The sequence below is a fragment of the Euprymna scolopes genome, chromosome 35 (genome assembly GCF_053919585.1).
Source record: "Euprymna scolopes isolate OS-2025 chromosome 35, ASM5391958v1, whole genome shotgun sequence".
Classification (NCBI taxonomy): domain Eukaryota; kingdom Metazoa; phylum Mollusca; class Cephalopoda; order Sepiida; family Sepiolidae; genus Euprymna; species Euprymna scolopes.
Window position 1 is genome coordinate 43,478,814 of NC_136516.1, and position 14,501 is coordinate 43,493,314.

Sequence of the window (14,501 nt, forward strand, 5' to 3'; positions counted from 1 at the left end):
TATGCTACCGCCATAGATTAAATTAAGGGTTCTGTTCGAACTTCTGTGCAGATTCCTGACTTCGACAGAAAGATTCACGAGTACTATCGAAAAACTGCTGAGTTTGGCAAAATATACCTGAAGAAGGTCGTTGTTGTGAAAATAACACTCAAGATGAAAACAGAGCACGCTATGCCCGTGGATTAAATAAAGGCTTCCGTTCGAAATTCCGTGCAGATTCCCGAGTTCAACAGAACTTGGGGTCTTCAATTTAATAGGTCCAACTTTGTCAACTAAGCTCCAACCCCTGTCCCATCGCTGCAATATTGCACCCCTGTGCTTGTTTTACAAGTATTTTAATGGAATGTGCTCTGATGAACTCATTGCACTTGTGACCCCTCGACGAACATATCCCCGACAAACCAGCTTAGCAACAAAATCACACCCCTTCACTGTTGAGGTTCCTAAATGCCAGAAAGTTTTCTACGTTTATTCCTTAGAACTGCTAGACTTTGGCATTCTCTTCCTGCTACCTGCTTCCCAAACTGTACTGATATGCAGAAGTTCAATTGCAACATAAACCAACATCTTAATCTTTCTTAGGCATGGTCCCAATTAGTTGCCCCTTACGTGCAAGTGGAATATGCCTTGTTTGGAGTGAAGGTTAGTTAAAAAAAAAAAAAAAAGAAAGATTCCTGAGTTCAACAATATACACCTGAAGAAAGTCAGAGGTTACATCGACTTACACAAGATGAGAGTAGTAGACAGAATAATCCAAACAATCTAAATCCACACCACTCCCCAGCATTAATGGTGGCTATATAACATAATGAATGGACGCATACAATTTCAATGGTGTGTTGCTCTCGTAGATAGCTTTCTCAAGATCCAGCTACGCCCAATTCATAACAAGCTTGAATTAAATATAAAAACAGCCTTCGTCAACATTCTTAATGAGTTTCAGCTACAACAGCTTCAACGACTGACCCCCCACCCCACCGGACCACTTCATCAAATCACTATACAACAAAACAAACACCTAAGCTAAATATTACATTTGTTGTCTTTTCAGGCTAAAAATATCCTTACATGATTAGCAGGCTGGAAGAGAATCTGGTTTCATTTGAACTTGTTGTATCTGTTAAAATATGTTCAGGCCAGACTCTATCTCTCTCTCTCTCTCTCTCTCTCTCTCTCTATATATATATATATATATATATATATATATATATATATATATATATATCGTTCTTTCTTTCTCTCTCTCTTTCTTTCTTGCTCTTCCTCTCATTTCTGGACTCCTCTCTCTCTCTCTCTCTCTCTCTTTCTCTCTCTTTTTCTCTCCATCTTTTGATTTCGCCTTGTCTTATCTGATGTGTGTTCAGATCAGACGGCCTTATATAGATGTTCTCTTTCGACATCTTGAATATACTTTTGTTTTCTTTTTGAAAAGGGGAGGTATTTTCTCCCGAAATTAATCAAAGTTCCATAGCACCAACAGACTTTATATACACCGGACATACCAACAACCTGGTTACAAATTAATTATGTAACGAGGTGAGGAATGATAGATGAATAAACAGTTAGACATTTCTCTACTTGAACATACCCGTCTATTTGTTTGTTTTTCTTTTCTTTACTCTCATGATTCTGGTCCTTTCCGCATTGCTTTTGACTTTTAAAACTTCCATATATTCTTTTACCAGCAATGCTTCAAGCAAACTACCATGTACTTATATATACTCCTTTGTCGGATAATAAAAATTTTGTAAACCTTCCTCACAGGTTTATAATGTTTTTTGAAAATTTCAATAAATTTTTCATAGCAAGACTTTATATATATATATATATATATATATATATATATATATATATATATATATATATATATATATATAAACAAATGACAAGAGTCATTATTCAAAATTTTATGATGTTGACCATCTTACAATTTATTCCTTGAATTAAGTCGGCATTTACAATTCTTGAATGTGACTGTTTCATAGCGCAAAATAATCCATTTAATTATTATATCAATCAATGAATCTATTTTGCCCTTTATTCATCAGAAGAAACCAAAAGAAAATAAAATGAATTCGGGCATGATTACAAAATCCGAAAATTCGAAAGATAAGTTGCAATTACCTTTTATTCTATCTTTTATTACGCCATTTTTAATTTTCAAGTAAACGTCACTAACATTTAAATATTTGTATTAATAAAAAATATTCTATTTAGTATTTCATTATTTATAATTAATATCTCTCACTCACTCTCTCTCTCTCTCTCTCCCTTTCTCTCTCTCTCTCTCTCTCTCTCTCTATATATATATATATATATATATATATATATATATATATATATATATACCCGTTCACACACACTTTTTCATGAAAAAGCTAGAACCCAGAATTAGATGAAATTAAGCAATTGCATCAACAACGGACAACGCCAGACCCAGAGTGGGTTTCGATGTACTGCATCTATCAGTGTCTGTCTGTGTGTATACATTTCCCTATGCAATAACTCGGTCAATTCAAAGTCTACAGACTGATATACAGGGTATTGAGATTTGGGAAAATCTATGTGAGCGATTTTCGGCCAGACATTTGGCTGTTAAGGGGTCAAAGTTCAACGATTTGACCTTTGAGAACTCTACCTAACTACTCCGACAATTTTCGGTCTAAACACTTGAAATTTTAGATATAGGTTTCTTGGACATAGATCTAACTTAATAACTTGATTTGAGCCCAAAACAATAAATGTTAAGGGGTCAAAGTTAAAAAAATTGACCGCTTTTTTTTTTTTTTTTTTGCTCAGCATACACCTCCAAACACTCAGAAATGCTAGTATATATATATATATATATATATATATATATATATATATATATATATATATATATATATATATAAGTGAAAGTGTCTGTCTGTCTGTGTATCTGTGTATCTGTGTGTGTACATTTCCCTACGCAATAACTCTATCAATTTTAAGTCTACAGACTCAAAATTTGATATACAGGGTACTGAGATTTGGGAAAATCGATGTAATCGGTTTTCGTCCAGAAATTAGGCGATTAAGAGGTCAAAGTTTAACGATTTAGCCTTTGAGAACTCTACCAAACTCCTCCGACAATTTTGGGTCTAAACACTTGAAATTTTAGATATAGGTGCCATGGACATGGATCTAACTTAATAACTTAATTTGAGCCCAAAACAATAAATGTTAAGGGGTCATAATAGGGGTCAAAGTTAAAAAATTGACCACTTTTTTTTTCTGCTCAACATACATCTCCAAATACCCAGGCAACGCCGGGCAACCATGCTAGTATATATATAAGAACATTATGAACTTTAGAATATAGACTTTTGTCATTTGTTTGTTATATGCTCTGTAATTACATTGAGCTTACATGGGTAAGATTCAAAAACTGTTTCTCTTTTTCGTATGATCTATGACTTTTTCTTTTCTTGCATTTTTACTTCAATATCCTGAAGATGCCCTCTGAAATAAGGACGAAACGTTGATTATTTTAATAATTTCATTCGGTTTTTCTATTTTTCTCAAAACATAACGTAAACCTCCGCGGGTATTTTTATATATATATATATATATATATATATATATATATTCGTTCGGCTGATTACAATTTATGACTATAATAAATTGCGGTTTCACATTACTACAAATATAATTTGCTGATTTCTTTCTGTCCTCTGATGAGAAGAATAGCAAGAATAGCATTTTTTTGAAACTCCATGGAATAAGGACTTTGTAAATTGTTTTTTGGAGTATTCAGTTGAACAATAAGTTTGAATTGTAAATTTCAACTTTCAGTTTTAATTTTCTTTCTTTCTCTTATAATAAGCTCTACTCTCTATTGTGTATTGAGCTTTTTTTATTCGGTTGGGATTAAATTCTCTCTCTCTCTCTCTCTCTCTCTCTCTCTCTCTCTCTCTCTCTCTATATATATATATATATATATATATATATATATATATATATATATATAGGTAGTTATATTAGATTGAAGTTTACCATTGCGTCTATCAGGTAAACGCTACATCTTTTTTGATTTCATTATATATATATATATATATATATATATATATATATATATATATATATATATATATATATATATATTTGTATGCATGTATGTATGTATGTATATATATATATATTTGTATGTATGTATGTATGTATGTATGTATATATTTATTAATATAAACAAATTTACATGGTTGTGACACTGGATATGCTAATGTTTCAGACAAATTGTTGGTTAAAACTAGAAGTTCTTGTCCAGCAACTTAATAAATAGTTGCTTTCCACCCATTATTTATTAAGCTGTCTGACGAGAACTTCTGCTTTTAACCGACAATTTGTTCAAAACGTTAGCATGTCCGGTGTTGTGACCATTCAAATTTGTTTATATTAATAAATATATCTTGCTCTTCTTTTATTTAGCACTCTTAATAACCTTGTTAAATTCATCAGTTATCACTCTTTAATACCTTTAACCTGATGTATCTCTCTCTCTCTCGCTCTCTCTTTCTCTCTCTCTCTCTCTCTCTCTCTCTCTCTCTCTCTCTCTCTCTCTATATATATATATATATATATATATATATATATATATATATATATATACTAGCAAAAGTACCCGTCGTTGGGTTGGTTCAAAAACGGCCTATAGAAAATGGACTCTGATTTATCAAAGTATGATAGGTTATGAAAAGGAAGGGTTGTAAAGAGATAGCTTCGAATTTGGGGGTATCAAAACCAAAGCAAAATATGATGAAAGTAAAAATAAAATAGATAAACCCCATAATTTATTATACCATACCTGTTCACACTAAAACACTTATCACAATATTCTGTGGATCTATATTAAAAAACCTTGTTAAACTTTGTGACATATTTCCATTCTATGGGGGTTAGGCACAAACGAACACTCCATAATTTTATTATACCATATTTCTTCAAACTGAAACATAATTATCAAAGTATACTTATGCAGATTGATATGAAAAGTCTTTATTAAAGTTTGTGCCTATTTCCATTCTATCGAGTCCAGGCGTGAACGCAGACCCCACAATTTTATTACATCACCCCTATTTAAGTTAAAACATACTTATCAAAGTATTATTATGTATATCTATATCAAAAACACTTGTAAACGTTTTTTTTTTTAATTTTTAAATTTTTTATTTCCATACTCTGTGGACCAGGTGCATACGCAGACCCCACAATTTTAATGAATCATCATTATACCAGATCAAACATACCCATTTTTGTGTCTCGATACATCTTCTATCATTATATGTGATCAGTTTTCTATAATAGTCAACCATATAGGAGCCTATTCGTGACCAGACACACACACGCATACATTCAGCTTTATATTATAGATATACATACACCATATATATATATATATATATATATATATATATATATATATATATATATATATGTGGCTTAGTTCGAATCTCCCAGTCGGTTGTAATCGTAATTCCATGCACTGATGATTTCCGAAAGTATGACACACTAGTGTCTGTTGGTATTGAATTAATTATAGTAATAATTAAATATATATAATTAAATATATATATATATATATATATATATATATATATATATATATATATGTGTGTGTGTGTGTGATGATTGCTGCATCTTCCAGATGATCGCTGTTACATTGAGTTCTCCCAATCTCATCGTCCATGCCATCTCAGATGACTCTGCACTCCCGCCACAGATTTTCACATCTTGAAACAGATGTTACATGCAAATTGAGCAATTTCCACTGAGTTGACTTCATCTGGAGGTTGAAGGGTATTCCTATGAACAATCACATGTTTTCTCAAACCAGCAGTAGACTTGAAAACTTTGCTGCATATTAAACAGATCGTTTGGTTTGGAATAGTAGGTGCAAAGTTGACCTGAACAGGAGTTTTGTGCGACTTAAGGTGGTTGACGTAGCCAGCTTTTGACAAAAGCATTCATTCACAAGTATCACATTTCCAGCTCCGTGTGTTATGGTTAAGACTATTAATTAAACTTTTGCAAAGCTCTCGCTTCAGATTGCTGTAGGCCTGCTTTCTTTTCTCTAGAGCATCACAACTTTCACGTACAAGCTTTCGCCACTTCGGCCTTTGCAGAGTAAGTTCTTCCCATGTGTCGATGTCGATTTATAAAACTTTCAAATTATTCTTTGTAGAGTCCCTGAATCCCTTCCTAGGCTTGTGCTGAGAGTGCCTGCCATTTTCCAGCTCTCTGTAAAAAATTTGTTTCCACAGCCTACAATCTTTCATTCGAACCAGGTGGCCCACTCAATGCATGTGAGGTCTGATTACAAGTGTCTCAACACGAGAGCAACATGCTCTCACAAGGACTTCAGTATCGGGTACTTATGCTTGCCACTTGATGTTTATGATACATCTCAAGCATTTTTGGTGAAATCGTTCAAGCCATTTAATGTGCATTTGATGCAATGTCCATGTCTCCGATGAATACAACAGTGTGGTTAGCACACAGGTCTTGTAAACGCAGATCTTAGTCCTGTCTGTGATGCCACGATCAGACCACACTCTATTCCCCAACCTTCCAAAGGCTACAGATGCCTTCTGAATTCGTCTGCGGATTTCAGTGTCAAGAGAGCCATCCCTCGACAGAGAACTACCAAGGTAGAAAAATGAATCAACTACTCCTAGTCTAGCACCACAGACCATGATGTTCGGCTTCACATATGACTGGCCTGGTGCAGGAGTGAACATCACCTTTGTTTTAGACAAACTGATCCTCAGACCAAAGGTAGTGCAGGAGTCAGCAAAGCTATTCATTATATGCTGCATATCAGTCTCAGTGTGTGACAAAAAAACAGCATCGTCTGCATACAATAACTCCTTGACCAAGACATGATGCAGCTTGGTTCTGGCATTAAATCTCCTAAGATTAAAAATGCGACCTGTGGTTCAAAACTTTGACATGACACCCTTATCGCAATCCCGAAACGCATGAGCAAGTAGAGCAGCAAAATATATAGATAAAAGAGTAGGGGCAGGAATATCAGCTTGTTTGACACCATTGTCAACTGGGATTTCATCAGACAATTTTCTGTTAAACAAGACTCGAGCTTTCATGTCCCTGTGCAGTTCCTTCAATATTCTAACAAAGGTTGGAGGACACCTTACTTTCTCTAAGATCAACCAGAGAGCATCCCTGTTAACATTGTCGAATCCTTTTGTTAGATCCACAAACACTTAATACAGTGGTATCTGTTGTTCAATGCATTTCTCCTGGACTTGCCGGGCTGAAAAAATCATATCCATAGTTCCTCTGCCAGACCTAAAGCCACTTTGTGACTCTGGAATAGCATTAGGACAAACATCCTCCAGTAACCTGTTTAATAGAAGTCGTGCTACAACTTTCCCAACAGCTTCCAAAAGCATAATCCCACGGTAGTGATCACAAACATTCTTCTGTCCCTTTCCTTTAAACAGGATCACCAAGACACCATAAATCCAATTCTTTGGAACAGGAGCGCCTTCCCAGATTTCCTCAACAAAACCAAGGATAGCATTAGCAATATTCACACCTCCAATCTTAAGAAGTTCCACCGGAACACTATCCAAACCAGGTGCCTTGTCACCGCTGACGTATGCAATAGCCAACTGCACCTTAACCAGACTAGGCAAACGATCCAATGTAAATATGATATCACATTGCGGTAGGCTATCAATTGCATCAGCATCCACTGCTGGGGGATTGTGAAACACATCAGTAAAGTGCTCTTGCTATTTTTTCAAGATATTTTCTGGATCCTTAATCACAACAGAACCATATTTCAACATCAGGGGAGATATTGAAGAGGAAGGAGGACTAAATACTTGGCGCAGGAGTTCATAAAATTCCTTTGAATTTTTTGTGTCAAATGCCTTTTAGATCTGCTCCGTTATATTCATCCACCATTGGTTTTTCATTTTTCTTAGCTCACGTTGCAATTTGGCTCTGATCTCTTTGTATTGTCGCAAATTAGTTGTATGATCAGAATGATCTTCACAAAGTAAAGATTCATAAATTGTTTGTTTATTCATCAGCAACTGATTTCAAGATTGTTGTTGTCAAACCAGTCCTTGTTCTTATCCCTCTTGAGCCAAGAACACAGCATCAGCAGAATAAACCTGAATCTTGAAATTCACCAATGTACCATCAAATGCAAGATTATGAAGCTTTTCCGCCATATTCTTTTGAACTTCAGGCAACTTTAACTTGGCGACATCAACACGGCTAGGCACCTTAATGCCACTATGACGAAATTTCTTACATATTCATAGATTAAACTTTCCTCCCACCAACTTGTGATCGGTGTCACATTCAGCACTGCACATGACACCAACAGTATATGCATTTTGAAGGTCGCGTTTTCGAGTTATGATGAAGTCAATTCGGTGACCATGCTTTGAATGTGGAGGTATCCAAATAGCTTTGTGCTTCAGTTCAGAAAGAAAGTGTTACAGATAGCAAGATTAAATTCTGAACACAGCTCTAGTAGCTTAAGGCCATTAGCATTCATGGTATCGATACCATAGTGGCTAAGTGGACTCCAGGTCTCATAGTCTTTCCCAACACAGGCATTGAAATCACCAAGAATAACAAGTTTTTCATTAATTGGTGTAGATGCAACAATGGAGTGCAGAGACTTGTAGACACACAAGATGTCATCTTCATTCGCTTGGAGGGTTGGTGCATAGACCGAAAGAATAGTGACGAATCTGTTATTTGAGAGAGGAACACAAAGTTTCATGATGCGGTCACAGATACTGGGAGGAAATTCCATAGTATCAACCAAGGATGTTTTAATTGCAAAATCGACTCCACCCTTTCTACAGATACCCTCTGGTTTACCAATCCAGAAGAGAGTGTAGCCTGATATATATATATATATATATATATATATATATATATATATATATATATATATATATATGTACATGCTGTAATACATATAGTAATATATAGTAATAATAATCTATACTATTAAATTCTAAATGTTTATTTATTTATTTATTTATGTGTGTGTATATACCAAGAAAACTTTCAAATGGACGCACCGAATTGAAAAAATTCTTTTTTTCTCCTGAAAGGTATGAGTCCCTAGATTGTCCTTATCTATATATGGTTCGTAATGAACAATGTTGAGCCACACAAAAAGCCCGAAATAAGGGTTTTTGGGCTGTTTTGTGCAATTGTCGAAAAAGTTACCTGCTCATGTAAACGGAATTTAGCACTGTCTGTATACAGTCACGGTAACATCTTTCGGCATACAGACAGGACTTTTTATATATGAAACTGATCCTTACTGTAAATTGTGAAATATCTTTTTAACTTTGTTCTTTTTGCCAAAGTTTTCACACGTAATGCCCGTAAAAAAAAAAAAAAAAAAAAAAAAAATGTAGAATCTTATTTTAGGGGTTGCTGATCCAGCAGTGTTATTCTACAAATTTAGAAAAAAAATACAATTTTACATAAGATTATCATAGCAAGTCAATGCCAACGATAGAATCTTTAGATTCATACGATATGATAGTAATTAAAAAAAAAAGAAAAAAAAATTAACATGAGGAGGGGAAACCGGAAGCGAGGTGAAAACTTGAATTGTAAAGATAACTCATCTTTTCTTCGAAACTGAATTATTCCCCCTTCGTAAGACTTCTATTATCTCCCTTGTATAAACCAGCAGTTATCTCCCTTTGCTAGTGGCTCCCTCTACCGAGATAACATAATGGCTGCTCGTTAACAAGTGTATTTGAATGCACCGGATAGCAGCTATAAGATCGCTATTATGGCTACAGCAACAACGCCGAGGGACAAATTTGATGCTGCTGTTAGGGTCATAAGGAGTTTACCTAAAAATGGTAACTGGTCATTTTTTTTTTTTTTTTTTTTTTTAAATCTTTTCTTTTCTAATATTATTTAACGATCAAATAGTATGTTATTTATTTTCTATGAAGACCCTCTTTTCGCCGTACGGTATTTGGTCGACTACTTAAACAAAATATTCTTCTTTTAACATTTTAATCTCTTAAAAAATGTTTCGTTTATTTATGTAACACAAATGTTACAGTTTTCAACACCATTTTAATAATATGTTGCTGGTTTTTAAAATGGTTTTCCTGCTTTAATATGAAAATGAAATCTTGAAAAAAAAAAAAAAGAAAAAAAAAATGCCTGTGTCAACAAACACACCTCTTTTTTATTTACTTTTTAAAAAAAATATTTTGTTTACCTGATATTTTGGACAACATATATTTTGTCAAACGATTTTGAAACTATTGAAGTTTTCAGCTTTAAGATGACTGTCATTAAAACAAAACAACAATTTATAACAATCTGGCTGAATTAATAATTTTATGATCAAACAACAGTAATCATTCGCCGTTGTATTATTACACGGATATAAATTGTTAATTGACCCAAATTGAAATTTAAAAAAAAATGGTGGTTGGTACAAACCCACCCGATAAATGTCACGGTAATATTTATTGGGCCATTTATCTTTTAATCATCATTTTGTTTTAGTTCTTATTTTGAAGTGATTATCGAGTCTTCAAAAACATCGCGGCCATCTTTTCTCGTTCTCCGGCAGCGTTCAACAATACTTGTTTTTACGAACCGAATAAACATTTTACATAAAATAAAAACACTAAAACCTTATCCAGCTAGGTAGAAAAGTAACTTCTGATCAAGATCACAGTGTAGTATCTGTTCTGATGCTACTCTTCACCTTTTCGTTCCTCGGTCAATGGAGAAATCCTTCATGACCGAGACAATTTTAATTTTTGTTCCTATCCAGGGTGCCCTTTTTTTTTGGGGGGGGGGGGAGCTGGATTTTCCCCACATTAAAAACTGACCTTGAACTCTGCCCTCGAGGGGAGGCAAGTAAATAGGAACATTTATTTGTTATGTATTTGTTTTTTGACAATTTTTTCGTACAAACTTGTTTGGTGCGAATGCACTTGCTGATCCGCGCTATTTTATTTAAATCGTATTTCCAAGTTTAATTAAAGTTTTATGATATGTTTTTTTTTTTATTCAATTGTAAGGTTAAAGTACAGAATAGGTACAAAACACCCTCCTCTCCCCATGTTAAGAATGGCTTTTTAAATAATGTTATTATTTCAGCACGGATCAATAAGTGCACTACTAGTGCACTGCAGTCACTGAGTACCACTTGTTTTACGATCATTCCATGACAGCTGTCGACATTTGTGCAGCTTAACATTCTCAGACAAATGTAGAAAGCCATTCTTAACACGAGAAGAGGCATGGGTGACGAAACTCTCTTAAAATAAAAATTTGCTTGGGGATGCTAAACTACACTAGTGGCAGTGCTTCTTCTCGGCCATCTTAAAACCGAAAAGATAAGATTACTTTTTTGGTAAATTTCTAGATTAATACCTTTGTCCCCCCCCCCTCAAAAATGAAAAAGAAACTGAGATCTTACTCTTGTAGACGATTACGATTACATATCACCCCCCCCCCCAAAAAAAAAAAAGAAACTTGACAGAAAGAAGATTAGGGGCAATTTTTTTTCCCATCTTTATAAACCGGTTGAGAAAGAAGTTAGCTAAGGAAGAACGATGACTCAAGACTAATGACTGGCATGACAAACTGATAACGTCACCCAGTATGCACGGACACAAGATAACAAACCAGTAAGCAAGCAAAAATTAGAGTTTGAGTAATCTAGGAGTCTAGTAAGCGACCTGTGAGATAAAATGTGAAGGGTCTCACTGTGCATGGTCATCCTCATCCGTGTTATGACGTTATCTTTTAATGACGTCATTTGTGACGTTATCAATTGTGCACGTAGACAAACAGTTTTAGCATTATACTAGAGTCTCCTGGTATAGACGCTGCACTTATATATAGTAAACAGGAATATTAACCGATTCGGTTTAGAAGTAAGTCAGCAGCAAACGATGTTAGCTTAACCTTCCTCCGTAATATAACTTACAGTAAAAGTTTCATTATCCCAAATGTATTATATAATTAATTTATTTGTTAGCTGAAAGTACAAATAGTTAACAAGGTCACCCTCCCCATGTTATGAATGGCTTTCTAAATAAGGTCGATTTTTTTTTTTTTTAATGTGGAGAAATACATATCCCCAATAAAGTGCAAACATAAACATACATAAAAACATAGCCTTGAGCCTCTGGAGGTGCATAGGCCATCTACAACTTTGTAGATGCTTTTGTAGCGAGGAGTTCTTTTTTGGGGGTGAGGATGCATACTAGCCTTCCCAAATGGTCACCCATCTGGTACTGGCCAGGCTCAACGTTGCTTAACTTCGGTGATCTGGTGAGAACGAGTGTGTCAACATGATTTTACCGTACATTCAATAAAGTGCACTCTAGAATTAATTTAGAACAAAAACAAAAATTGCCTTTGTTTAGAAGGATTTCTACTTCACTGACTGAGGACAGAATAAACTAAGTTTAGCATCGGGACAGATACTACACTCTGTTCCTAGCCAAAAGATTAGCCAGTTAGGACACTTGAAAACCCACCCGATTGAAGACTGGAATAATTGTGTAAAATTACAAAAAGTCTTGAGTATTATTGACTATTATTTTGGTACTTGTGCAGAGATGTTACGGTGCTGAAATAATATTTAGAAACCCATTCTTAACATGGGGAGGGAAGGAGCGTTTGTAACTATTCTGTATTTTCACCTAACATTTGAAACAAAAATTTTAGCAACAATTGAATTTAACTTGTGAAAATATATTAAAAAAAATAGCACAGTACCCTCTTTGCATAAACATTATTATTTTTATTTTATTTATTTATTTATTTTTTTTACACGGTAGTCACCACTTATCAAGGCCCGGAAGCCACTCTGGGATAAGGGTTATTGCGTGTACAGTAATCAATGGGATAGTATCGTAGTAATCGTTAGTATTGGAGATTTGATAACTTAAGGGGGCGGTTCATCAGGAATTTGTTTATGTTGGACTTGAAGACATCCAAGTTGTAGTCAGGTGGGAAACAGGCAAACGGAAGAGAGTTCCACAGGCGTGCACTTCTAAGAAGGAAGCTTTGTTCATGGAATCTACGTTTTGATTTTGGCACAGATAAAGAGTGGGGGAAATTATTTATTTTTTTGCGAATAATTCATGGAGATGGCTTGTTAAATGTGTAAATTGATATTATGTATTGGTTTCTTCCGAAACAAGCAACTAGGAATTAAAGATGTTTTGCTGCCCAATTAAGGATAATTACCCTCCCTACTGAGTGACGATGTGACACAAGGCAGAGCACTCTGGCTTACATAAACTGTTTGAACACCTTGTCAGCATTCTCCAGATTAGCAATAAAGTAATCCCTTCTCAAAGAAAGAAAGCAAAGCTTAGGAAGGTACCTGGACCTCCTAGAACTACATGCAGAACCATACATCAACAACTAGAATGTGACGCTGGCCAAGTGGTTAACAACAATGACTGACGACCTGGGTGTACCAAGTTTGAATTCAGTTCGGTCTACGGAAACATTTTCACTTGGAGATGTTAGCAACCTTTACGTAGTCCCTCCTATAAGTACTTGGGGTCTTTGTAGAAAGAATTCTAATTAGAAAGATATCAAGGGATTGGGAGGAATACCAACAAAAACCATCTGATTTATATGAAATGAACGAATGAATTATGCTCAGCAACCTGTTTTTGAATATACAGGGTGTCCACAAAATCTGACTACATTATGTAGCCAGACTTTGTGGGCACCGTGTAGATTATGTAGTCAGACTTTATGGGCACCCTGTGTGTGTGTGTGTGTGTGTGTGTATATATATATATATATATATATATATATATATATAAATTATTATTATTATAAATTTTTTAATATCTATGAACATTAATGTTTCATCCTTTCAGGAATCTATCAATGCAGGGAGTTATGATTACAGCTGGTTGGGAGATTCGAACCTGGCCACAAAACCATCTGACTTTATTAGCAAGAAACAAGTTTGGCTACATAATCTACACGGTGCCCACAAAGTCTGGCTACATAATGTAGTCAGACTTTGTGGACACCCTGTATATATATATATATATAACTCATTTCTTATCATTGAGCACTTTCAGTTGAAATAAAAAAAAAAAGTCGGTCAATTTAGCTCTTATGCACAAATCATCATATAATGATTAGATCACTCTTACAGACGTTAAAACATTTAAAAAATAAATGTTTAAATTTCAACAGTATTTCTCGCGGTTAACGGTAGCCGAATGGATTAGGTCCTTGCTAATGAAGCCAGAAATGTTGCCAGGTTTGAATCTATTGTCCGTTGTTAATCATGACACCGTGCGCTGATGATTCCTGAAAGGATGAAACACTGGTATCTGTAGGTATGTAATATCATAGTAAATAATTATATATAATTGAAATGAATGGCTCTTGTCTTGGGGAAGCACTATGTCTTGACAAGCTTCTGGGTCTGACCTTCACTCCTG

General features: G+C 34.7%; 1 protein-coding gene across 2 annotated transcripts in view; it reads left to right on the forward strand.

Moving 5' to 3' along the window:
* The first annotated feature begins 9,689 nt into the window (after nucleotides 1-9,689).
* LOC145259845 (acyl-CoA-binding domain-containing protein 5-like) overlaps nucleotides 9,690-14,501 on the forward strand; it is a 63,585-nt gene continuing 58,773 nt past the window's right edge. Inside the window, exon 1 of one of the 2 annotated variants that reach the window (XM_080117685.1) lies at nucleotides 9,690-9,899. In XM_080117685.1, coding sequence (XP_079973811.1) covers nucleotides 9,827-9,899 — 73 coding nt within the window. In that variant the 5' untranslated portion in view covers nucleotides 9,690-9,826. The remainder of the gene's footprint in view (nucleotides 9,900-14,501) is intronic. The other variant, XM_080117684.1, reaches the window with a different exon arrangement.